The sequence below is a fragment of the Oncorhynchus masou genome, chromosome 24 (genome assembly GCF_036934945.1).
Source record: "Oncorhynchus masou masou isolate Uvic2021 chromosome 24, UVic_Omas_1.1, whole genome shotgun sequence".
Classification (NCBI taxonomy): Eukaryota; Metazoa; Chordata; class Actinopteri; order Salmoniformes; family Salmonidae; genus Oncorhynchus; species Oncorhynchus masou.
In genome coordinates this window covers 14,251,574-14,277,593 of record NC_088235.1, presented here as the reverse complement: position 1 = coordinate 14,277,593, position 26,020 = coordinate 14,251,574, and the positions used below count along the sequence as shown (strand labels likewise).

Below are 26,020 nucleotides of genomic sequence, written 5' to 3'. Positions count from 1 at the left end.
TCTTCTTCTTGGGGGGAGGACTGTGGGAGGGGTCTCGAATGGTTGAGGGACAGCTATTGGGGAACTGTGGGGGAACCTTGGAGGGTTCGGGTCCCCGTTCTTTTGGCCTGGTGGTAGATTTGTCAACATGCCCTTGAGCAGGACATTGACCCTGGATGCTTCTGTGTGTCCCTCTGAATGTGAGTCTGTTGGATGACTGGTATGATGCAGTTGTTGAGCGGCTTCACTGCAAGTATATTGTATAATATTCAATAAATCAAATAGGTTTTTAATTTATCATACACAGGAGGATCAAATTACAGAGAAAATAGAGTTTCGAATAGAAGTGTGTCAAAAAGAATAGCAATACCTCACAATGATGGGGTGCAAAGAAATCAACTAAATAGTGTGTGATAATGACATCCAGGTGTGTGAACAGGTGATCAGAATTCAGGTGATTGGGATCTGGAGAGTGAGCTGCGTTCGGGGGATCTATGTGTTTGAGAGTGTGAGCTGGAAAGTGAGCTGTCAGTGCAGGTTGTCAGTCCAGTTCAAGTGTTCAGCAGTCTGATGGCTTGTAGATAGAAAATGTCTCTGATCCTGTTGGTATCAGACCTCATGCTCCAATACTGCCTGGCAGTAAGGGAGAGAACAGTTTGTGGCTTGATGATGCTGCAGGACTTCCTCACCGAGTAGATGTCCTAGATGGGTGGGAGCACGGTCCCAGTGATGTACTGGGCTGTCTTCACCACCCGCTGGAGGGCCACGGTCCCAGTGATGTAATGGGCCGTCTTCACCACCCGCTGGAGGGCCACGGTCCCAGTGATGTACTGGGCCGTCTTCACCACCCGCTGGAGGGCCACGGTCCCAGTGATGTACTGGGCCGTCTTCCCCACCCGCTGGAGGGCCACGGTCCCAGTGATGTACTGGGCTGTCTTCCCCACCCGCTGGAGGGCCACGGTCCCAGTGATGTACTGGGCTGTCTTCACCACCCGCCCAGGAGGGCCGTCTTCCCAGTGATGTACTGGGCTGTCTTCACCCCCAGTGATGTACTGGGCACCCCCGCTGGAGGGCCACGGTCCCAGTGATGTACTGGGCCGTCTTCCCCACCCGCTGGAGGGCCCAGTGATGTACACGGTCCCAGTGATGTACTGGTCCCAGTGATGTCCCAGTGATGGGCTGTCTTCACCACCCGCTGGAGGGCCACGGTCCCAGTGATGTACTGGGTCTTCACCACCCGCTCCACGGTCCCAGTGATGTACTGGGCTGTCTTCACCACCCGCTGGAGGGCCCCGGTCCCAGTGATGTACTGGGCCGTCTTCACCCCGCTGGAGGGCCCCGGTCCCAGTGATGAGGGCCCCACCCGCTGGTCCCAGTGATGTACTGTCTTCACCACCCGCTGGATGGCCACGTCCCAGTGATGTACTGGGCACCACCACCCGCTGGAGGGCCACGGTCCCAGTGATGTACTGGGCCGTCTTCACCACCCGCTAGATGGCCACGGTCCCAGTGATGTACTGGGCTGTCTTCACCACCCGCTGGATGGCCACGGTCCCAGTGATGTACTGGGCTGTCTTCACCACCCGCTGGAGGGCCACGGTCCCAGTGATGTACTGGGCTGTCTTCACCACCCGCTGGAGGGCCACGGTCCCAGTGATGTACTGGGCCAGTCTTCACCACCCGCTGGAGGGCCACGGTCCCAGTGATGTACTGGGCCGTCTTCACCACCCGCTGGAGGCCACGGTCCCAGTGATGTACCCCACCCGCTGGAGGGCCACGGTCCCAGTGATGTACTGGGCCGTCTTCACCACCCGCTTCCACGGTCCCAGTGATGTACTGGGCCGTCTTCACCACCCGCTGAGGGCCACGGTCCCAGTGATGTACTGATGTACTGGGCCGTCTTCACCACCCGCTGAGGGCCACGGTCCCAGTGATGTACTGGGCCACTTCACCACCCGCTAGATGGCCACGGTCCCAGTGATGTACTGGGCCGTCTTCACCACCCGCTGGAGGGCCACGGTCCCAGTGATGTACTGGGCCAGCTTCACCACCCGCTGGAGGGCCCCGGTCCCAGTGATGTACTGGGCCATGGGGGCCACGGTCCCAGTGATGTACTGGGCCATCTTCACCACCCGCTGGAGGGCCACGGTCCCAGTGATGTACTGGGCCATCTTCACCACCCCTGGAGGGCCACGGTCCCAGTGATGTACTGGGCTGTCTTCACCACCCGCTGGAGGGCCACGGTCCCAGTGATGTACTGGGCTGTCTTCACCACCCGCTGGAGGGCCACGGTCCCAGTGATGTACTGGGCTGTCTTCACCACCCGCTGGAGGGCCACGGTCCCAGTGATGTACTGGGCCGTCTTCACCACCCGCTGGAGGGCCACGGTCCCAGTGATGTACTGGGCTGTCTTCACCACCCGCTGGAGGGCCACGGTCCCAGTGATGTACTGGGCCGTCTTCACCACCCGCTGGAGGGCCACGGTCCCAGTGATGTACTGGGCTGTCTTCACCACCCGCTGGAGGGCCCCGGTCCCAGTGATGTACTGGGCCGTCTTCACCACCCGCTAGGATGGCCACGGTCCCAGCTGGAGGGCCACGGTCCCAGTGATGTACTGGGCCTGGGCTGGAGGGCCACGGTCCCAGTGATGTACTGGGCCGTCTTCACCACCCGCTGGAGGGCCACGGTCCCAGTGATGTACACCACCCGCTGGAGGGCCCCGGTCCCAGTGATGTACTGGGCCGTCTTCACCACCCGCTGGATGGCCTTACGGTTGTAGATGGAGCAATTCTCATACCAGGCCATGATGCAACTGGTCAGGACACTCTCGATGGTGCAGCCGCAGTATTTGGAGAGGACCTGGGGTGGCAAGCCAAATTTCTTCAGTGACCTTAGTAGAGACGCTGATGTGCCCTCTTGACAAGAGTGGTGGTGGTGTTGGTCTACGTCAGGACTACAACTGTGGTGTCGTCGGCAAACTTGATGATGGAGTTGGCGTCGTGCAAAGCCACACAGTTGTGGGTGAAGTGTTGTTGCCCATCCTCACAGCCTGTGGTCTGCCCTTCAGGATGTCCAGGATCCAGTTGCAGAGGGTGGTGTCCAGACCCAGGGCTCTGAGCTTGGTGTCGAGCATGGAGGGAAAAATAGTGTTGAATGCTGAACTATAGTCTATGAACAGCATTCTCACATAGGTGTTCCTGTTGTCCAGATGTGTTAGAGCTTAGATGTGTTAGAGCAAATTGGATGGGTCCAGTGTGCCTGGCATGCTGGCCTTGTTGTGGGCCATGACCAACCTCTCAAAGCACTTTATGATGACCGGGTTGAGTGCAACGGGCGATAGTCATTTGGGCATTTCACTTTATTTTTCTTGGGCACAGGGACGATGGTGGTCTCCTTGAAGCAGGGGGGACCTACAGCCTGGGATAGGGACATGTTGAAGATGTCTGAGAAGACGCCTGCCAGCACACACTCTGAGGACACGGCCAGGGATGCCATCTGGGCCTGCCGCTTTGTGAGTATTCACTCATTTGAGAGTTTTCCTCACGACTCTCTCTCCCTCTCCTTCTCTTTCTCTCTCCTTCTCTCTCATTACCAGAGAATCATCTCTCTCTCTCTGTAAACCATGTACATACAGTCTAATATGACAATACCAGAGAACCATCTCTCTCTCTGTAAACCATGTACATACAGTCTAATATGACATTACCAGAAAATCATCTCTCTCTCTGTAAACCATGTACATACAGTCTGTCACACACTGGCCATAGACTTTAATTCTCTATTTTGGTTAGACCAGGGTGAGACTAGGGTGGGCATTCTAGTTTCTTTATTTCTATGTTTTCTATTTCTTTGTGTTTGGCCGGGTGTGGTTCTCAATCAGAGGCAACTGTCTATCGTTGTCTGTGATTGAGAATCATACTTAGGTAGCCTTTATCCCACCTGGGTTTGTGGGTAGTTGTTTTCTGTATAGTTTCAGTTACCTTACAGAACTGTTAATTTCTCACTTTGTTATTTTTGTTCTAGTGTTCAGATTTAAATAAATATCATGAACACGTACCACGCTGCGCTTTGGTCCACTCCTTCTTCATCAGACAAGTGTTACACAATCTAATATGACATTACCAGAGAATCATCTTTCTCTCTGCAAACCATGTACATACAGTCTAATATGACATTACCAGAGAATTAACAACATTAGAGAGTTATTGTTCCAAGCGTTCAAAGTAACTGATGTGCATCGGTCCCATTTGGCCAGATCTGTAGTAGAGCATTAGTTTGTGTGTTTGAGTGTGCGTGTGTGTGTGTGTGTGTGTGTGTGTGTGTGCATCAAATTAAACTGTATTTGTCACATGCGCCGAATACAACAAGTGTAGACCTTACCGTGAAATGCTTACTTACAAGCCCTTAACCAACAGTGCAGTTCAAGAAGAGTTAAGAAAATATTTACCAATTAAGAAATATGCATTTGTGTGTGTGCATGCACATGTGCATTTATGTGTGTGTGCTTGCAAATGTATGCATTTGTGTGTGTGCTTGCAAATGTATGCATTTGTGTGTGTGTGTGTGCTTGCAAATGTATGCATTTGTGTGGGTGTGTGTGTGTGTGTGTGCTTGCAAATGTATGCATTTGTGTGTGTGTGTGTGTGCTTGCAAATGTATGCATTTGTGAGTCTGTGTGTGTGTTTGCACGTGTGTCTGTTTGCCAGTTACATAAACACAGAGAACATGAACCAACTGCTGGGATGACAAATAGAGACAGGGATATTTGTATGCAGCCAGGCCCCAACTCATGAATATTCATGAATTGCCGATGACACATACACGACTCCGTGACTTGCGAGTAAGGTTACGCAACAGCCAACAGACTATATAAAATGGTCAAAAACATACCCAATTAGCAGAACTGTCAAAACAACACATTAAAACACAAACTCATTTAGTTAACCCTGAACAGGAACAACCTGATGGCATTTACAGAACAATAAGCAACTAAGCTGTCGAGGTGAAAAAATAAAACAAGTATACCAAATTATATACTGTTTCCATGGGTTGTCCGATTGTCCTCACACAGGGAAACACACAACCCATAGATAACCAAGACGAAGGAACATTTTACATTCTAGTCATTTAGCAGACTGTCTTATCCAGAGCGACTGCATACTTTTTCCATACTAGTCCAACACAGGAATTGAACCCACATCCCTGGCGTTGCAAGCACCATGCTCTAACAACTGAGCTGAAACCAAGGAAGTGTTCTATGAATCACCTGTCTCTTTGACTGAAGCCTGAAGGGTTTTATACAGCTGCTATTACATCAGTACCTCCAGGATTGTAAGATTCAGTTTTTTTTTACAAAAATCAACGTTTCTCTTCATATTACGCAAGCCTTTGCAAAATTGACCAATCACCGTACACGTACCACATAAAACAGTCAAATCACTGCACTTGAAAAATAGGGATCGCAATTTTAACCAATTACCACACTTTTACCCCATAAAACGGTTCAATCAAGGCACACGCAACAAACATTTTTCCCCACCAGCGCATTGTCATGACAACTTGGACCAAAATCATGGAAGTAGAAACAGAGCACAATAAACAGAGTAGGCTAGCTCTCCCTGTTACTGTAAACCAGTTCATAGAACACAGCTTACAGTACGTCATTTCATCCCTGTTACTGTAAACCAGTTCATAGAACACAGCTACTGTAAACCAGTTCATAGAACACAGCTTACAGTAACATAGCTGTACTTCATAGAACATAGCTTACAGTATGTCATTTCTTTCCTGTTACTGTAAACCAGTTCATAGAACACAGCTTACAGTATGTCATTGTATCCCTGTTACTGTAAACCAGTTCATAGAACACAGCTTACAGTATGTCATTGTATCCCTGTTACTGTAAACCAGTTCATAGAACACAGCTTACAGTATGTCATTTCATCCCTGTTACTGTAAACCAGTTCATAGAACATAGCTTACAGTATGTCATTTCTTTCCTGTTACTGTAAACCAGTTCATAGAACACAGCTTACAGTATGTCATTTCTTCCCTCCTGTTACTGTAAACCAGTTCATAGAACACAGCTTACAGTATGTCATTGTATCCCTGTTACTGTAAACCAGTTCATAGAACATAGCTTACAGTATGTCATTTCTTCCCTGTTACTGTAAACCAGTTCATAGAACACAGTATGTCATTTCATCCCTGTTACTGTAAACCAATTCATAGAACACAGCTTACAGTATGTCATTTCATCCCTGTTACTGTAAACCAGTTCATAGAACACAGCTTACAGTATGTCATTGTATCCCTGTCAAACGTGGCGGCCATTGATAACAGGTCTGGGTTGTGACGATCATTATTGAGGTGTATCTGCTGTAAGCTTTCCTTCTCCTCCAAGAGTGGTGTGCGGATTTTAAGGTGCACATCATCTTCCACTACATTGAGTTCAACACTCTCTATCTCACATACTGTAGAGACCATAAAGAATGCCATTGGCTGCATCCCAATGAAATGGTTGCCAGCGGAGCTGGCTAGGCTGTCTTCATGTTATCCAATCATCGGCCAGAGCGTCAGGTGTGCACTCCGAGAGTGAAACGAGATGGGTGGGGCTAAAGCTTAAGAGGGTGTGAACGATGCTGAATGGGTGTAGACAAAGAAGATCTCTTCACGAGATACCAAAACATTTAAAGGCCATTTTCTCAAAAGTGAGTTTACAAGTTGATCAACTTCAAAAGGAGAATTACTTTCCCATTGTTTCTCAAATGTAATGTATAATACACCATTTTGTAGCTCCGAGTCTCTACTTTTATCCAATGTAAAAAACACCATTTCAAATGTTGCTACATAAAGACTGAATCCAGGTGGTGGGTGACATATTGTGCACTACTCCATATAACAACCAGGTTATTTACTATATTCCATATAATAACCGGGATATTTACTATATTCAATATAATAACCGGGATATTTACTATATTGAATATAATAACCGGGTTATTTACTATATTCAATATAATAACTGGGTTATTTACTATATTGAATATAATAACCGGGTTATTTACTATATTCCATATAATAACTGGGTTATTTACTATGTCCAATATAATAACCGGGTTATTTACTATATTCAATATAATAACCGGGTTATTTACTATATTCAATATAATAACCGGGATATTTACTATATTCCATATAATAACTGGGTTATTTACTATATCTATATAATAACTGGGTTATTTACTATATTCCATATAATAACCGGGTTATTGTCTATATTCCATATATGGGGCGTTCCACGAAATGAGTTCCTTTTCAGTAGAAATTGTTTACAAATATTGAATTTTAAAAGCCTGTTATATTAAAAGAAGAATTGAATACATCAGATTTTCTATATGAATAAAGACTTGTTAGTGACAAAATTCTGCATTTTCTGTGCATCCTTCGTGACTTCTAGGAAGATTGTAACCCTCTTAACCACCATCATTGTAAAGCCCTAGTTATGTTGTTGTTTTGACAGTCATTTCTGAAGATGATTATTTATTTATTGTTATTAGTGATTCATTTTTAGGTCAACCCTTTTACCTGAACTGAACTCTTGTTTTAATACAGTGAAAATATTCCTTTTTAAATATATTTTATAAAAGCAGGTGAGTTGATTCTACAGTTTTTTTTTGCCATTTTGTGGTGGAAAACTGAGTAGATTGATCATAACACATCAACCATGTTACCCACAGATAGACAGGCCAAAAATGGGCTCCCAAGTGGCGCAGTGGTCTAAGACACTGTATCTCAGTGCAAGAGACGTCACTGCAGTACCTGGTTCCTGGCTGCATCGCATCCGGACCTTATTGGGAGTCCCATAGGGCGGTGCACGATTGGCCCTGCATTGTCTGGGTTTGGCTGGGGTATGCCATCATTGTAAATAATATTTTGTTCTTAACTGACTTGCGTGGTTAAATTTTAAAAAAATTAAATGTTTGAACAATTTACTTTATTTTTTTGTGAAGCTTGAATTCAATTGCCCTTCTCTGTTGCACACAACAAGCTTCCATTTCAAGGGGATTCATGGCTGATTTAATGTGAACTCGTCAACACTGTTACGGTCAACCATTGTACAGGATGAGAACAAGTGAATTACGTTTCGACGTCAAGCTGACATCTTCCTCAAGTGTTTTTTATTAAGTTGAACTTGTGCTCTTTATGACAGAATTGTCAACAAGTTTTACTACTCAAAAGGCACCTAATTGGTCCATATAGTACACTTGGTAGAGGATAGGGTATGATTTGGGAGGCAGCCATAGAGTCCCTTTAGAAAACTCTGTTTGCTATACAGGATCCTCATTGATCCTCATCCTACAGCGCTACCGTACATCAGGTTTGTATGCACTATTGTCCAGGGACAGAAAGTACAGTCGACCTTGAAAAGGCAGGAGATTAAACTATTGTTAACTTTCCTTGCTTCCAATGTCTCATATATGGTGATAAGAGAATACATTATAATTCTTTTCCTCAATGTTTCAAATCCACATAAAACGGAGTATACACTATACAGTATATACAAAAGTATGTGGACACCCCTTCAAATTAGTGGATTCGGCTATTTCAGCCACACCCTTTGCTTACAGGTGTATAAAATCATGCACACAGCCATGCAATCTCTAGAAACAAACATTAGCAGTAGAATGGCCTTACTGAAGAGCTGCGTGACCTTCAATGTGGCACCATCATTGGATGCCACCTTTCCAACAAGTCAGTTTGTCAAAATTGTGCCCTGCTATAGCTGTTCCAGTCAACTGTAAGTGCTGTTTTTGTGAAGTGGAAATGTCTAGGAGCAACAACGCGCAGCCGCGAAGTGGTAGGCCACATAAGCTCACAGAACAGAACCGCCAAGTGCTGAAGTGCGTGGAGGGTAAAAATGGTCTGTCCTTGGTTGCAACAAATCAAAATCAAATCAAATGTATTTATTTAGCCCTTCGTACATCAGCTGATATCTCAAAGTGCTGTACAGAAACCCAGCCTAAAACCCCAAACAGCAAGCAATGCAGATGTTGCAACACTCACTACCGAGTTCCAAACTGCCTCTGGAAGCATGTCAGCACAAGAACTGTTCGTCGGGAGCTTCATGAAATGGGTTTCCATGGCCGAGCAGCCGCTCACAAGCCTAAGATCACCATGTGCAATGCCAAGCGTAGCCTGGAGTGGTGTAAAGCTCGCCACCATTGGACTGTGGAGCAGTGGAAAAACGTTCTCTGGAGTGATGATTCACGCTTCACCATCTGGCAGTCCGACGGAACGAATCTGGGTTTGGCGGATTGCAGGAGAATGCTACCTGCCCGAATGCATTGTACCAACTAAAGTTTGGTGGAGGAGGAATAATGGTCTGGGGCTGGTTTTCATGGTTCGGTCTAGGCCCCTTAGTTCCAGTGAAGGGAAATCTTAACGCGACAGCATACAATGACATTCTAGATGATTTTGTGCTTCCAACTTTGAGCCAACAGTTTGGGGAAGGCCCTTTTCTGTTTCAGCTTGACAATGCCCTCGTGCACAAAGCGAGGTCCATACAGAAATGGTTTATCAAGATAGTTGTGGAAGAACTTGACTGGTCTGCACAGAGACCTGACCATAACCCCATCGAACACCATTGAGATTAATTGGATTGCCGACCGTGAGCGAGGCCTAATCGCCCAACATCAGTGCCCGACCTCGCTAATGCTCGTGGCTGAATGGAAGCAAGTCCCGGCGGCAATGTTCCAACATCTAGTGGAAAGCCTTCACAGAAGAGTGGAGGCTGTTATGGCAGCAAAGGGGGGACCAACTCCATATTAATGACCATGATTTTGGAATGAGATGGTCGACGAGCAGGTATCCATATACTGTTGGTCATGTAGTGTATGTGTGATATGAACATGTAACAAAAACACTTATTTCCTCACTGTTTAAAATCCACATGCTTGCTTCCAATGTATGTCATGGAGGTATACGAGACAACTAAAAGTGTCCATTTTGCTTCCTCTGTTTGGTAAATGTTTGATAGAACTATATGGTTAACGAGTCGGTAGCTGAGTATTCTAAGGTTCCATTCGGAGGTGCCAAGGAGTGCTGCAGACTGCAGTAGGACTCTGAGTCTATTTGCAGCAGCACCAAGGGCACTGGGGCTGTTTAGATAGTGACCTAGTTTAGATATATTCATGAGTTTCTCAAACCTCTAACACAACTTATTTATTTTGATTCTATCTCGGTGAGGAAGCGCATTACTGTCTAATATCATCATACTTGTAATATGGAGTTGAGTTTGTTTGGCGTATTATTTTTTGTTGTCAGTTTTACATTTTTATTGATTTGATTTGCAGTTTAGTTTTTTGTGCATTCTTTTTTTGATTAAACCAGAGGGTGCTACATATGCTGGTGTTTGGACATTATGACACTGGTGTTATGGGATTATGACACTGGTGTTGGGACATGACATTGGTGTTACGACATTATGACACTGGTGTAATGACCTTCTGAGACTGGTGTTATGACACTGGTGTTATGACATTATGACACTGGTGTTATTATGACACTGGTGTTATGACATTGTGACACTGGTGTTATGACATTATGACACTGGTGTTAAGACATTATGACATTGGTGTTACGACATTATGACACTGGTGTAATGACCTTCTGAGACTGGTGTTATGACACTGGTGTTACGACATTGTGACACTGGTGTTATGACATTATGACACTGGTGTTACGACATTATGACACTGGTGTTATGACATTGTGACACTGGTGTTACGACATTATGACACTGGTGTTACGACATTATGACACTGGTGTTATGACATTATGACACTGGTGTTATGACATTATAAAAGTGGTGTTTTGACATTGGCGTAATAAAATAACTCATTTTGACCCAACTGGTATTTATATGACTACGATCTTATGGTTGACCTACTGTTAAGACATGGAGAGGTCGTTTAGTGTTAGCAACACACTCTACCAGGATACACTTCCACACTCCATCCCCCAGGTGGCAGCACCAACCAAGTCAAGGGCTGTGCTCTGCCAGGAGGCCTTGATAAGCACGTCATCAGGTGACGGGTCAGTCAGTGTCCCAGCTGGCAAGAGGTGAAGCTGCTGGTTTATTTGGTAACCATGAGGCCACGAGGTTGAGATTTGAATCTTTAGTTCAGGCATGACTCTTTTTTTTATTTTGTGAACGTGTTTATTTTGGTCATCTTTAGAACAAATAAACTAATCTGCTTGGAATGGCCGATCATACATACAGATAACAGGGTAGTTGAGAGGTCATGACGTAGGTTGCTGTCCCCTAGAAGGTTGCTGTCCCCTGGAGAGTTGACCAGGGTAAGGTTGCTGTCCCCTGGATACATACATACCATAACAGAGTGACCAGGGTTGACCCTAGACCAGGGTAAGGTTGCTGTCCCCTGGATATATACATACCATAACAGAGTTGACCCTGGACCAGGGTAAGGTTGCTGTCCCCTGGATACATACATACCATAACAGAGTTGACCAGGGTAAGGTTGCTGTCCCCTGGATACATACATACCATAACAGAGTTGACCAGGGTAAGGTTGCTGTCCCCTGGATACATACCATAACAGAGTGGACCCTGGACCAGGGTAAGGTTGCTGTCCCCTGGATACATACATTTAACACCTGGTTGCATACGCTTACTTGTCACATTACTGCACACATCCAATCAGGTTACAGAACCATTATGAAGCCCTAGACTTAGCCGAGTACAGTGTTAACAATAGGCCATCTAGTTGCTTCCGTAACACTATCAACACAAAATACCCTGCATTTATCACCTTTGCAGTACGCTGGTGGTGTGGTGAGCATGGAAACATATGTCCTTACATCATATCCCTATAACAGCACATACGATCATCACATACAGGCTGTGCTGAACCAACTATAACAGAAGTTCAAAGGTTGATCTATATACCTGTTGGTTGTTCAGCCTCCACTGGATTCACACTTTACGGCGACACTGGTGTTATGTCATTGGTGTTATAAAGTAACCAGGTTAGGGTTGTGTGATCTAACAACGGCTGATCTTATGGTACTGACCCAACTGTTATATGACTGTGGTCTTTACGATTGACCTCCATACCTGTTGGTTGTTCACTGTACGGTGAAACTGGTGACATTGGTGACGTGGTGAGCAGGGATCCCCGAGGGGTTTGTGTCATAGAAGGCTCCCAGGGCACAGAGGACATGTCTCCCTCGACTGGCTGACAGCTGACCTCATTGATACCATCAACACAGGAGGATCCTCCCGGACACGGCTGGAGCAGGCAGTCATCGTAATTGTGCTCACAGTTCCTCCCCTGTACATGTAAAACAGAGATAGACGTTAGACTATAGAAACGGAAATATAGATAAACATTGGTTGACCATAGAAATAGTCAAATATATAGACATTATACCATAGCTATATAATCTAATCTAACATAAATATTTGTTTATTTTATTATCCATTAGCATAATTCCATCTATGATGTGAGGTCATGGACAAAAGTAGGGCACTACAAGGGAATAGGGTTCAATTTGAGACACACATGGGCTTGGTAAGGAAGACATTAGGATTCAGGCCACCTTAACAAGGGTGTAAATGATGTGTAGCAGCAGGAGAGATGATCACAAATGCCTGCGGATGACATCTACAGTGGTGGAGACTGAACTAAATAACCTCTCTCTGAACATGGCCCAAATGGCACCCTATTGTCAATTGACACCCTGCGTAGTGCACTTCTGTTGACTAGGGCTCATAGGGCTCGGGTCAAAGTTAGTGTACTGTATAGGGAATAGGGTGCCAGATGGCTGCCCATGACTAGGAGGGTAAATATTCAGCCTCTGCCTTATCCTGCCATGACTAGGATGGTAAATATAATACCGTCACATTCTAGGAGAAGAAAGAAGATGAAGAACATATTGAAAGAAATGCTAACATTTCAGACGTGGAAAAGAGCAAAGGAAAGAAGGGCGAGAGAGAGATTCACACAGAGATAACGAAAGAGGGGGAGGCAACAGGGATGAAGGAGGATAGAGGGAAGGATGAAATAAGGGAAGAGTGTGCTGGGTAAGCCTCACCACAAATCCAGGACGACAGAAACAGGTGTAGCCGTAGCCAGGCTCATTCTGGATGCACATCCCTTGGTTGCAGGGCTGCGGAAGGCACTCATTAATGTCCAACTCACAGTGAAGGCCTGTCCAACCTGCCAAGGAACAAAGCCCACAGTCTGAGCACCGCAGTGTGGAGGGAGGTGGGATGTGTGTGTGTACTTGCAGTGCGGTGAGCCCTAGCTTCACTCACATCCACCACCCTCTTAAGAAAATATCAATCAGATTCCTTTGATTTGCTGCTTTGCTTCTTTTTTGGGGGGGCACACACACACACACACACACACACACACACACACACACACACACACACACACACACACACACACACACACACACACACACACACACACACACACACACACACACACACACACATAATGAAGCTATAGGCTAGGTGTTTTGATGAGGTTATAGGCTAGGTGTTTTAATGACGCTATAGGCTAGGTGTTTTGATGAGGCTATAGGCTAGGTGTTTTGATGAGGCTATAGGCTAGGTGTTTTGATGAGGCTATAGGCTAGGTGTTTTGATGAGGCTATAGTTATGTTGATGAGGCTATAGGTGTTTTGTTGAGGCTATAGGCTAGGTGTTTTGATGAGGCTATAGGCTTGGTGTTTTGATGACGCTATAGGCTAGGTGTTTTGATGAGGCTATAGGCTAGGTGTTTTGATGAGGCTATAGACTAGGTGTTTTGATGAGGCTATAGGCTAGGTGTTTGGATGAGGCTATAGGCTAGGTGTTTTGATGAGGCTATAGGCTAGGTGTTTGGATGAGGCTATAGACTAGGTGTTTTGATGAGGCTATAGGCTAGGTGTTTGGATGAGGCTATAGGCTAGGTGTTTAGAAGGACATCAGCTATTACAAGAGAAGCAAGGATTTTTAAAAATCCAATAAGTAGATGCTGGTATTGTCTTGTAGGGCAATTGCATTTACGTGTTGTGTTTTACATTAGTCTACTTAATCATTGCTGTTTGAACTGTCTGACTGCTCTGTACTTGTGACTGTCATTGTGGACTTGGATTAGTTTCAGGCCTATTTGTGTAACAGTCTTGCTAATTTGTGGGAGTGGTGTATTGTAGGGGATGTTTTCTTCACCTTTGCCAGGCAATCAGCAATCAGTGCTGGGAGGTGTGTCTTTCACCTCTGCTACGCAATTACTACTAGTACTTCTGTGTTTTTTCAGAGGCAGCTGTTGTAGGCTCGGCCCTAATTTATGTGCTCTCTGACACCTGGAGTTGGAAGACAGAGGACAATGCCAAATGACTAGTCAACCCTTTTCCCTTGAGGGGCCAAAATATTCCTCCCTGTTACAGTATTCAGTGGACTGACTGTCGAATGCTATAGAATAATACTGTCATGACTGTCCTGACCAGGTCAGGTTACAGGAGACCACAACCCTACAGATTATCTCTCAACCCCAACAGAGGAGGAGAGATCTAGGGGTCTGAAGATGTGGGGTTTTTTATGACCCCTCACGCCCCTGTTAAATCTCAGGCCACAGACAAATTCCTTTGTCCTGTTACTGTGGAGAACCAGCCTCAGAACATTAAACATGAAATAAAGGGACTTTGGAACAATGGTTTCCGTCAGCCACAATGGTGGTCATGATGATAGATGGAATATGATAATGTATATCATTTTCGTTTTGTTATTAAAGGTTAATAGATGACGTTATTATGAAAACATTGTAATGTGTAGAGTTTTCCTAGTATATGTTTGATGTTTATACATTGTACGGAAAATATCCAAATCAAAGAGAATGTTTTGGGGAAGATTAAATGTTAAGTTAATTGTCTAAAATTGGATTTGAATAAAATCTAGACCTTGCCTCATTAACTTGCCCAGAGAATTGCCCTAAAGGCAGTTACGCCCACTTCTGACCCGAGGGTATAAAACCTGTGAGTATAGAATTTACAGGAAGATTACGTGACCCAAGCTGCAGCCAAGGTCTAGAAGGTCAACGAACCCAAAACGCAACACAAGTTTGAAGACAAAGAAAATATTTTTCTTCCCAAGCTACGGATGAGTAGCTGTGTCTAAGCGGGTGAATTCAAGTCGAACCACCTAGCCTCCATCTCCCATTGAATCGTGGTATCTAAAAGGTTTCATTCCTATGCTGTGAGCTCTGAGCTACAGAGCGGTCTGTCCTCAGAAGAGCCCTTCCATAGCAGGGGTGAGGGAACAGACTCCTAAGCCAAAAGGACACTGACATGGGGAGCACTGTAAACCACCAAGTATCGTTACTATCGTTTGACTGGTCAAAAGTGGTTGGTTTTGGGTTGAAAGGTTGCACCTTCATATGTTATAAATGGAATGAAATGCATAGGTTCTTTCTGTCTCTCATCCTGTATCCAGTCCATGGAGGAAGGTTGCATGATCAATTCTCATTTCTTAGGCTTCTAGGCCTCTGATCTAATAAGCATTGCTTTGTTCATGCTTTGTCCTGTACATTAACCTTAGTGTCTATAGGCTTGGAATAATGCTTTATATTGCTTGTTAATGCTTGTAACTGAATTGTAATGCCTTGTATGTGAATCCATTCATTGAACAATGTTAATTAAATATATACCTTTGATATTGAACATTCTCAGACCAGTTCTTGCTCGTCTACATCAACTCATTGACTAATGCTGACTTGTATATTCATCTTTTGGAGTCAGATAAACATTTGAATCGGCTAATTGTTTAGACTTATTACAAATCACATGAGGTATTTATAATATCACATGCACTGTATATACACATACAGTTGAAGTCGGAAGTTGACATACATTTAGTTTGGAGTCATTAAAAGTCGTTTTTTCAACCACTCCACACATTTCTTGTTAACAAACTATAGTTTTGGCAAGTCGGTTAGGACATCTAATTTTTCCAACAATTGTTTACAGACAGATTATTTCACTTAAATTTCACTGTATTACAATTCCAGTGGGTCAGAAGTTTACATACACTAAGTTGTCTGTAGCTTTAAACAGCTTGGAAAATTCCAGAAAATGACATCATGGCTTTAGAAGCTTCTGATAGGCTGATTGACATCATTTGAGTCAATTGGAGGTGTACCTCTGGATGTATTTCAAGGTCTACCTTCAAACTCAGTGCCTCTTTGCTTGACATTATGGGAAAATCAAAAGAAATCAGCCAAGACCTCAGAAAAAATTGTAGACCTCCACAAGTCTGGTTCATCCTTGGGAGCAATTTCCAAACACCTAAAGGTACTGCGTTCATCTGTACAAACAATAGTACGCAAGTAAAAACACCGTGATACCACGCAGCCGTCATACCGCTCAGGAAGGAGACGTGTTCTGTCTCCTAGAGATGAACGTACTTAGGTGCGAAAAGTGCAAATCAATCCCAGAACAGCAGCAAAGGACCTTGTGAAGATTCTGGGGGAAACGGGTACAAAAGTATCTATATCCACAGTAAAACGAGTCCTATATCGACACAACCTGAAAGGCCGCTCAGCAAGGAAGAAGCCACTGCTCCAAAACCGCAATAAAAAAGCCAGACTACGGTTTGCAACTGCACATGGGGACAAAGATCGTATTTCTTTTGAGAAATGTCCTCTGGTCTGATGAAACAAAAATAGAACTGTTTGGCTGTAATGACCATCGTTATGTTTTGAGGAAAAAGGGGGAGGCTTGCAAGCCCGAAGAACACCATCCCAACCATGAAGCACAGGGGTGGCAGCATCATGTTGTGGGGGTGCTTTACTGCAGGAGGGACTGGTGGACTTCACAAAATAGATGGCATCATGAGGAGGTAAAATGATGTGGATATATTGAAGCAATATCTCAAGACATCAGTCAGGAAGTTAAAGATTGGTCGCAAATGGGTCTTCCAAATGGACAATGATCCCAAGCATACTTCCAAAGTTGTGGAAAAACGGCTTAAGGACAACAAAGTCAAGGTATTGGAGTGGCCATCACAAAGACCTGACCTCAATCCTATAGAAAAGTTGTGGGCAGAACTGAAAAAGTGTGTACGAGCAAGAAAGCCTACAAACCTGACTCAGTTACACCAGATCTGTCAGGAGGAATGGGCCAAAATTCACTGAACTTATTGTAGGAAGCTTGTGGAAGGCTAATGCTGCCAAATACTAATTGAATGTATGTAAACTTCTGACCCAATGGGAATGTGATGAAAGAAATAAAAGCTCAAATAAATAATTCTCTCTACTACTATTCTGACATTTCACATTCTTAAAATAAAGTGGTGATCCTAACTGACCTAAGACAGAGAATTTTTTACTAAGATTAAATGTCAGAAATTGTGAAAAACTGAGTTTGAATATATTTGGCTAAGGTGTATGTAAACTTCTGACTTCAACTGTATTACTGCCCACTACACTGTAAGCGGGGGTACTGTCAAGCGGCGGTGATCTGAGCCCTGGTGGACACCAGTAGTGAGAGCACGTGGTGCAGACACTGATCTGTCTGCTCAATGACTAAAGTGTAAAAATGTCAAATTAATGCTTTATCTGTAAGCAAAATACAACTATTGATCCACCCACACCTGAAGAGATGCTGTGCTAGCTTTTCACCATAAATAATTAAAGTGGTAAGAAAATGATTGATAATCTATTGCAACATGTTTTGCAAGAGATCTAGGCCTGTTATCTGATTTTACTGGGAGATGAAAAATAGATTGATTTGCTTTGAATCATAAAAAAATGATTGATAATGTCCATCATCATTGTACAACATCAGTATTCTGCAACACATAGGCCTGCTAGAATAGCGATAAAGCCGATCTGAGTCCATGTCCAGTGACTTATTGTAACCAATCTACCTTCCAGTACCTGACCTATTCTGCAGTTAGAGCGTCAGCGTTAACCAGGTATATATTTCATATAACATTAATATATACACTGAGTGTACAAAACATTAGGAACACCTTCCTACTATTGAGTTGCACCCCCGACCTTAGTTGTTGTCCAGTGACTTACCTGCCCTGAAGTGGCAGAGGTAGCCATGAACCAGGTCATAGAATGCATTATAAACTGGGTAGTTAGAGCTCTGAATGCTGATTGGCTGAATGCTGTGGTATATCAGACAATATGCCATGGGTATGAAGCAAATGTACTTTTTTATATTGGTAACCAGTTTATAATAGCAACAAGGCACATGGGGGGTTTGTGGTACAGTACAGTATATGGCCAATATACTGTACCGCGGCTAAGGGCTGAACCAGGCACTTCACGTTGCGTCGCGCTCAAGAACAGCCCTTAACCGTGGTGGAGTGGCCATATACCACACGTCCTTTGGCCTTATTGCTTCATTATAACCGCCTTGTAATGCATTATAACTGTTACCAATCTTAGTTAATGTACTCGCCTGCCCTGCAGTGGCAGAGGTATCCGTTAAGCAGGTCTTGGCAGATAGCCCCGTGGAGACATGGATCTGAACAGCATTCATTAACGTCCATCTCACAGAAGTCCCCTATGAAACCTGCTGGACAACTGGGAGAAGACAAGGATATTGCATAGATGTCATTTAACATATCAAATCAAATCAAACCTTACTTGTCACATGCGCCGAATACAAGAAGTGTAGACTTTACTGTGAAATACTTTACTTACAAGCCCTTAACCAGATCAATAAGAAGACAACATTTACCAACTGGACTAAAATAAAAAGTAATAATAAAAAGTAACACAATAAAAATAACAATAATGAGGCAATATACAGGGGGCACCGGTACTGAGTCAGTGTGAAGGCTATATACAGGGGGCACCGGTACTGAGTCAGTGTGGAGGCTATATACAGGGGGCACCGGTACTGAGTCAGTGTGGAGGCTATATACAGGGGCACACTGAGTCAGTGGAGGCTACTGAGTCAGTGTGGAGGCTATATACAGGGGGCACCAGTGTGGAGGCTATATACAGGGGCCACCGGTACTGAGTCTGTGTGGAGGCTATATACAGGGGGCACCAGTACTGGGGCAGTCAGTCAGTGTGAGGCTATATACAGGGGGCACCTGAGTCAGTGTGGAGGCTATATACAGAGTCAGTGTGGAGGCTATATACAGGGGGCACCAGTACTGAGTCAGTGTGGAGGCTATATACAGGGGCCACTGAGTCAGTGTGGAGGCTATATACAGGGGCACCGGTACTGAGTCAGTGTGGAGGCTATATACAGGGGCCACCGGTACTGAGTCAGTGTGGAGGCTATATACAGGGGGCACCACTGAGTACTGAGTCAGTGTGGGTGGGGGCACCGGTACTGAGTCAGTTGGAGGCTTGACCGGTAAGTCTGTACATGTAGGTCAGGGGGGCTATATACAGGGGGCACCGGTACTGAGTCAGACTATGCATAGGTAACAAACAAACAGTGAGTAGCAGCAGTGTACAAAAGGGAGGGGGGGGTTCAATGTAAATTGTCCGGTGGCGATTTTATGAATTGTTCAGCAGTCTTATGGCTTGGGGTTAGAAGCTGTTGAGGAGCCTTTTGGTCCTAGACTTGGCGCTCCGGTACTGCTTGCCGTGCGGTAGCAGAGAAAACAGTCTATAACTTGGGTGACTGGAGTCTCTGACAATTTTATGGGCTTTCCTCTGACACCGCCAATTATATAGGTCCTGGATGGCAGGAAGCTTATGGTCAGATGCTGAGCAGGAAAAGCAGATAACAAGTGCTCAGCATATGTGGGAACTCCTTTAAGACTGTTGGAAAAGCATTCCAGGTGAAGCTGGTTGAGAAAATGCCAAGAGTGTGCAAAGCAGGCATCGAGACATCCAGTTTCTGTTCGAGTGATCGTTAGAATGGGCAAAATGAGTGACCAAAGCGACTTTGAGCTTTGTATGATCGTCGATGCCATGCACGACAGAGTCTAGGGTTTACTGAGAATGGTGCGACAAACAAAAACCTTCCAGTCAGCGGCAAGCCTGTGGGCAAAGAAACAGCTTGTTGATGAGAGGTCAAAGGAGAATAGCAAGAATGGTGCAAGCTAATAGGCAGGCCACATACAGGCAAATAAAGGCACAGTACAACGGTGGTGTGCAGAAAGACATCTCGGAATGCACAGCTCCACAGTCTTTGTCACTGATGGGCTTTTGCAGCAGACAAACCCACCGGCTTCCACTCCTATCAGCTAAAAACAAGAAATATACAGAGCCAGATGCTGCATCATATTTTAAATAATTTGTTGAAAATACACTTTCTTTCCCTGTCATGTAGCATTATGAACATCCTGTGTCAGTTTACTTGGACTAAGAAAACAGACTTTATGACACTGTCAAGAAGCATTATGACATCATAATCATATAATCCAGAGTAGGCCTGTCACGTACATGCCCTTATGTCTGTCATCAGTCTAAACAGGGTGTCTTGTCCTGCTCCTGAAATCTGCTCCTACATTCATCCCAGTCACCAGAAACAGAGAACTGGGATAGGTGCATGGCCGACATCAATGTCTGCACAATTACAATGATACTTTAATATGGTCCATTAAAAATAAAATATATAACATAAACATACTGTTGACACGTAGGCTATGGTGTAATGGAATGTTTTGCTTTGTGGGTTTTAACACTCTTATGTAGGTGTCATAACCAGCCATAAAATAACTCAATATATGTCATAACAGGTCTAAATATATGTGTCATGACAGTGTTATGACCATATTATAACAGGCTATGACCAGTTGTGTCAGCTGTTATGACATGTTATGACATAGTTATGACGCTGGGTGTCAAGTAAAGTGTTAGCATATTAAGTATAGCAGGGTCATATAAGTGGCATATAACCGGTCTAGACTACTCTGCAGTATTGACAGTGATAGCTTGGGGGGGAAAGCAGTTTTACTACACACAACATAAAGTAACAATCTCTAGAATGCATCCTCACCATCCAAGTCCTATTCATGTCCATGGGTATTATAATAATGTGGTCGAAATGCATTCGCATAGGACTCCTCAAATCTCTGGAGACGCCAGCAGATTGAGAACGGACGTCTTACTTCAAGGAGACACTACCTGCGTCCCAAATGGAACCCTATTACCTACCTGTAAACAGTGCACTACTTTTGACCAGAGCCCCTAGGGTTTTGGTCAAATAAAGGGCACTATAAAGGGAATAGGGTGCCGTTTGGAACAGAACCAACATCCAACCATTACCAAGTAGGAAATGGAACTGCAATTTAAACTGTCTCCATGCTGCTTGTCCCCGAGGCTGGTCGAATTGCCATCAAATCCAGACATCACATTCAACCATCCAATCTGTTGCAATCCTGACACCACGCATAATATTGGATGGATCTCTATATACCAAATGGACTGAACTGCATGCAGTCTGTCGCTGGTTGCAACCTATAACATCCATGCTTGTATCCATTATCCTAATGACAAAGAGTGTTATTCCCTCACGTACAGTTTATGATTACAATACATTGTGTCATTTCGTGTTAAAGACACATTAGATTGACATGTGACTCGTCACCAAGGAAACGGAGACAATAGAACACGCCTTCTTTTCTAAATCACTTCAACATATGGCATATACTGCATACCCATAGAAATGCAGCAAAAAGAAAACCTAGCATACGGAAAGTAAAGCATATGCACACAACTTCAGCAATCATTTCACAAAAAATAAACATTGAATTATAATTGAGTATACAGAGCCAGATGCTGCAGCATGACACCCAACTGTCCTCCAACTGTTGATAACAGACTAAACATTACTGCAGCAGGCAGGCAGCCCTTCTCTGTCTGCGTCCCAAATGTCTGTTCCCTTTACAGTGCACTACAGGACTCATAGGGCTCTGGTCAGAAGATGTAGGGACTAGGGTACTGTTTGGGATGCGACCCTCTGTCTTCACACTAGACCACAGTGACTTACGGCCCTGAACCTGAGCATATGTGCTACAGCTAAGACAATGTAATTAACAGCAAGACGTCGAGGGGACCCACGCTGTGGCAAATCTACACCCTATTACTGCAGTGCAGTGTCTGGCTATATTCACAATGTGAAGGGAGGGAGGACGGCTCATAGTAATGGCTGGACTGGAATCAATGGAACGGTAACAAACACATGGAAACCATTGTGTTTGATGTGTTCAGTTTCATTAATTCCAGTCCAGTCATTACTATGAACAGTCCTCTGATTTAAAGTGAGACCAGACTCCACTGATTGAGCTAGACTTCATACATCACACAGGGGAGGGAGAGCGTGTTAATAGGAAATGACATGACACGGTTCTGTTGCTGTGGCAACCTGACATTAAACCAATCAGATGCATGTCAATCTGAGAGATGAGGGGGCAGCGTGACTTCAGTCTGATGGGAGGCGGTGGTTTAATTCAACTCATAATACAGAGACTGTGTCAAAACATGCAGATCATAACACTGGATAATGTTGTATTACTTCACTTACAGCCGACAGGTATCAGGCTTTGTAACTTGTTATACGCATGTATATATATATATATATATATATATACAGTATGTCTTTATTATGAATTATTAAAATGAGTCTTTGGAGCAAAAATCTGTGTATTCAAACAGGTAAATGTTTGAGGTGCTATAATACTGTAATATATTGGATTATTTAAAAAATATATATAAAAGAATCCAAGTTTCTACATGTACATATTATATACAGATATGTATATATTGATATGTATGTATTATACATACACATGACTACGTGATGAATAGATTCACTGACCTGCAGGTGAAACTGGAGCCTTGGCCATCGAGACAAGTCCCTCCATTTAAACACAGGGTGACATTGGTGGGGGTTTCTAGACAGACGTCTATGTCAATGTCACAGTTCTTTCCAGTGTATCCATCCAGGCAGAAACACGCATATTTATCAATCAAGTCCACACAGGAGCCACCATTCAGACACGGACTGGAAGAACACTCCTGTAGATGGGGAAATAGCATCATGTAAAACACGAGACCTAGGGCCTGTATTTATAGTGTCTCAGAGTAGAAGTGCTGATGTAGGACTAGTTTACTTTCGCCTTTTAAGATCATAATATTGATATTACATGATCCTAGATTAGCACTCCTACTCTGAACGAAAACACTAACTATAAATTTCCACAACTGCATGGTGGTTCTAACACAGCTATATAGATAAACAGAATATCGTAAGAGAATGACTTGAATATGAATACATGGGCCTGTATGAAAACGTGACTGTTAAAATGCATAATTGACTATGTTGGATGATGAGTTAAAAGAGTATGTGCAGAATTGTAGATTAGAACGGGGTCTTTAAACCGAGACAATAAGAGCCTCTGATTGCACATTCCAGAGCGGAACCTCAGAGGGACATTCCGGCTGCCTTAGCATTCTATTCTATCAGCCCAGTGCTCTCTCTGGAGGCCTACTGAAGCTGGGCTGGGTATTAAAATCAATTAGGGATTAGGGTGAGGCGATTCCTTTTAATCAGGTATTTATACAATGCTTACATGATCATGTAGCTCAATTGACTTATGCTGTAGGAGAATCGATGTGGCTTGTGAATGGGGAAAGGAGAGAGACGGCACACTGGATCTTCCTGGTTTGCATGTTTTGGAATGTTGTACAATAATGAGATGTGATGCACTGTCACTATTACAAAAAATAATATGTCCATAGTGAAATGACAGTATTTTATGTCCCTATAGTGAAATATAAGTCATAGGTCACTGTCAATTACAAATAACTAATTTGTCAGTTTGGCTGAAATATAACTACAATATTTAGTGAAATGACACTATTTGAACATATTCTAATGAGACCATGTTATGTAATGATGATGAGTCCAGTGCAGGATGGTCTTACCAGATACCCAACTATCACTCAGCTCAACTCACATCAATGTTCATTTCACATCTGGCACCAGTCCATCCCAATTCACACTGACAGTAATACACATCCACTCCATCAATGCACCTGGGAAGATAAGAGAGAAACATAACATAACAAAACAGGCCTATATAGCGTTGCCAAGTCCCAGGTCCCACTCTGGTCTAGGCCTCTAGTATATTAAAAGGCTAAACACTGAGAGAAGGCAAATATCTGAAATCACTATTTGCTAATCATGGGAATGTAAACTGAGGTAATTGAGGTCAAATGGACATATAGTATGTACAAATTGTGTACAGTACACAAGCCCTATTTCCCACTCTTATACATTACACACCATTACACACCATTGCACACCATTTCTATCCTCCATTTCTGCAACCATTTTCTTTTTTTCCCCTTTAAAAAAAACAAACACTTTATCTACAAATTTTCTAAACAACACACATCTCCTTCCCTGGACTGGCGTTTTATATTCAGCAGGAGAAGCACTAACAGTTTTAGTGGTAATGAACCCTTCCGTTGTTTACCTCCCGTGAAGACAGGGGCCCGACATGCATTCATCAAAGTTGGTCTCGCAATGGAAACCCATGAAGCCTCCAGCACATAAGCACTGGTATCGACTGGGACCATCCACGCAGCTCCCGCCGTTTTGGCACGGGTTCGACACACACTCGTCTATGCTCAGTTCACACCATGTCCCTGGGAATAAATGACATATACAGTATTAACATACAAAACACATTATATATATTATACCACACAGCACAGAGAATAGGAACATGTAACAACACAATACATGTTTACTGTGAGTTCTCCATCATGGAAAGAGGTGAAATGGCTGGTTAAAAATAATTGATTTGAGTTTAGATGCACCTCAATACATTGAATCAAGACAGGGTGAACACTCTCTCGCTTCAATGACTGTACTTGTAGCAGAAACAGTCAAGGTTTTTCAATAATGGCAATAAGACAGAGACGCAAGTGTAGGTGAAGAGAGGTGACTGCTTCCCGTAAAGTTGTGTATGTTTGCATTGTGTAGTACGCCATACATTACATTATGTACGTTATGTTTGTTGCATTAGGTTGCAGCATATACACTGGACAGACTGTGCAATATCTAATCCTGTGGTACATATTGTTGTTCAGCTCACAGTAAAGGTGGCACCAGACACTGTAAAACCACAGGTCTATAGGTGTCTTCACCCCTGCTATAATACATCTTCCTCCACACTGTTACCACCACCTGATTAGACAGTCAGAGGAACAGTCCTCACGACCTGTCTTCACTTGGGTGAATCTAATTGTGAAAACACATTATCACTGTCTAATACAGTTGCTGTCACGTGGAAATCCCATTAACAACTGCACACAGCCATTCAGTACCACACCTGGGATCAAATACTATTTGAAATATTATTAAATACATTATCTGTGCACGATTGTTATTTATTATTACGTGTTTTACTTTTCTATTATTTCTCTCCTGTCTTTCTCTCTGTATTGTTGGGAAGGGCCTGTAAGTAAGTATTTCACTGTTAGTCCATGTCACGCCCAGACCTGAGTATTCTTTGTTTTCTTTTATATTTTGGTTAGGTCAGGGTGTGACATGGGTGATGTATGTGTTTTTATACTGTCTAGGGGTTTTTGTAGGTTTATGGGGTTGTTTACCATCTATGTGTTTTGCCTAGATTTGGTTCTCAATTAGAGGCAGATGTTTATCGTTGTCTCTGATTGGGAACCATATTTAGGCAGCCATCTTCTTTGGGTATTTGGTGGGTTATTGTCTATGTGATGTTGCATGTTAGCACTCTGTTTCTATAGCAGTCACATTCGTCTGGTTAGTTAGTTAGTTAGTTTTTGTTTTAGTGTATTTTGTGTTTTTTCAGTCTTTCATTAAATCATGCATTCACACCACGCTACGCTTTGGTCCGCTTCTTACGATGATCGTGACAGTCTCCCTGTTGTTAACAAAGCATGTGACAAATACGATTTGATTTGATTGAGCTTGCCTAGCGCAACAAAACTAATATCATGACCGCAAAATTGCAAACCCCGCCCATCTGGCACTCCCAAACCCCGCCCATCTGGCACTC

The 26,020-nt window shown here is 43.8% G+C and overlaps 1 protein-coding gene across 1 annotated transcript in view; it reads right to left on the bottom strand.

The window, feature by feature from the left end:
• The window catches only part of eys (eyes shut homolog), a 275,926-nt gene that overhangs the window by 23,284 nt on the left and 226,622 nt on the right, over positions 1 to 26,020 (bottom strand). Inside the window, exons 27-36 of the mRNA XM_064936327.1 lie at positions 24,455 to 24,626; positions 23,933 to 24,011; positions 22,792 to 22,991; positions 18,463 to 18,587; positions 13,099 to 13,223; positions 12,111 to 12,335; positions 3,296 to 3,486; positions 3,026 to 3,176; positions 2,681 to 2,838; positions 969 to 1,421 (exon numbers count right to left, since the gene is read on the bottom strand). Coding sequence (XP_064792399.1) covers positions 969 to 1,421; positions 2,681 to 2,838; positions 3,026 to 3,176; positions 3,296 to 3,486; positions 12,111 to 12,335; positions 13,099 to 13,223; positions 18,463 to 18,587; positions 22,792 to 22,991; positions 23,933 to 24,011; positions 24,455 to 24,626 — 1,879 coding nt within the window. The remainder of the gene's footprint in view (positions 1 to 968; positions 1,422 to 2,680; positions 2,839 to 3,025; positions 3,177 to 3,295; positions 3,487 to 12,110; positions 12,336 to 13,098; positions 13,224 to 18,462; positions 18,588 to 22,791; positions 22,992 to 23,932; positions 24,012 to 24,454; positions 24,627 to 26,020) is intronic.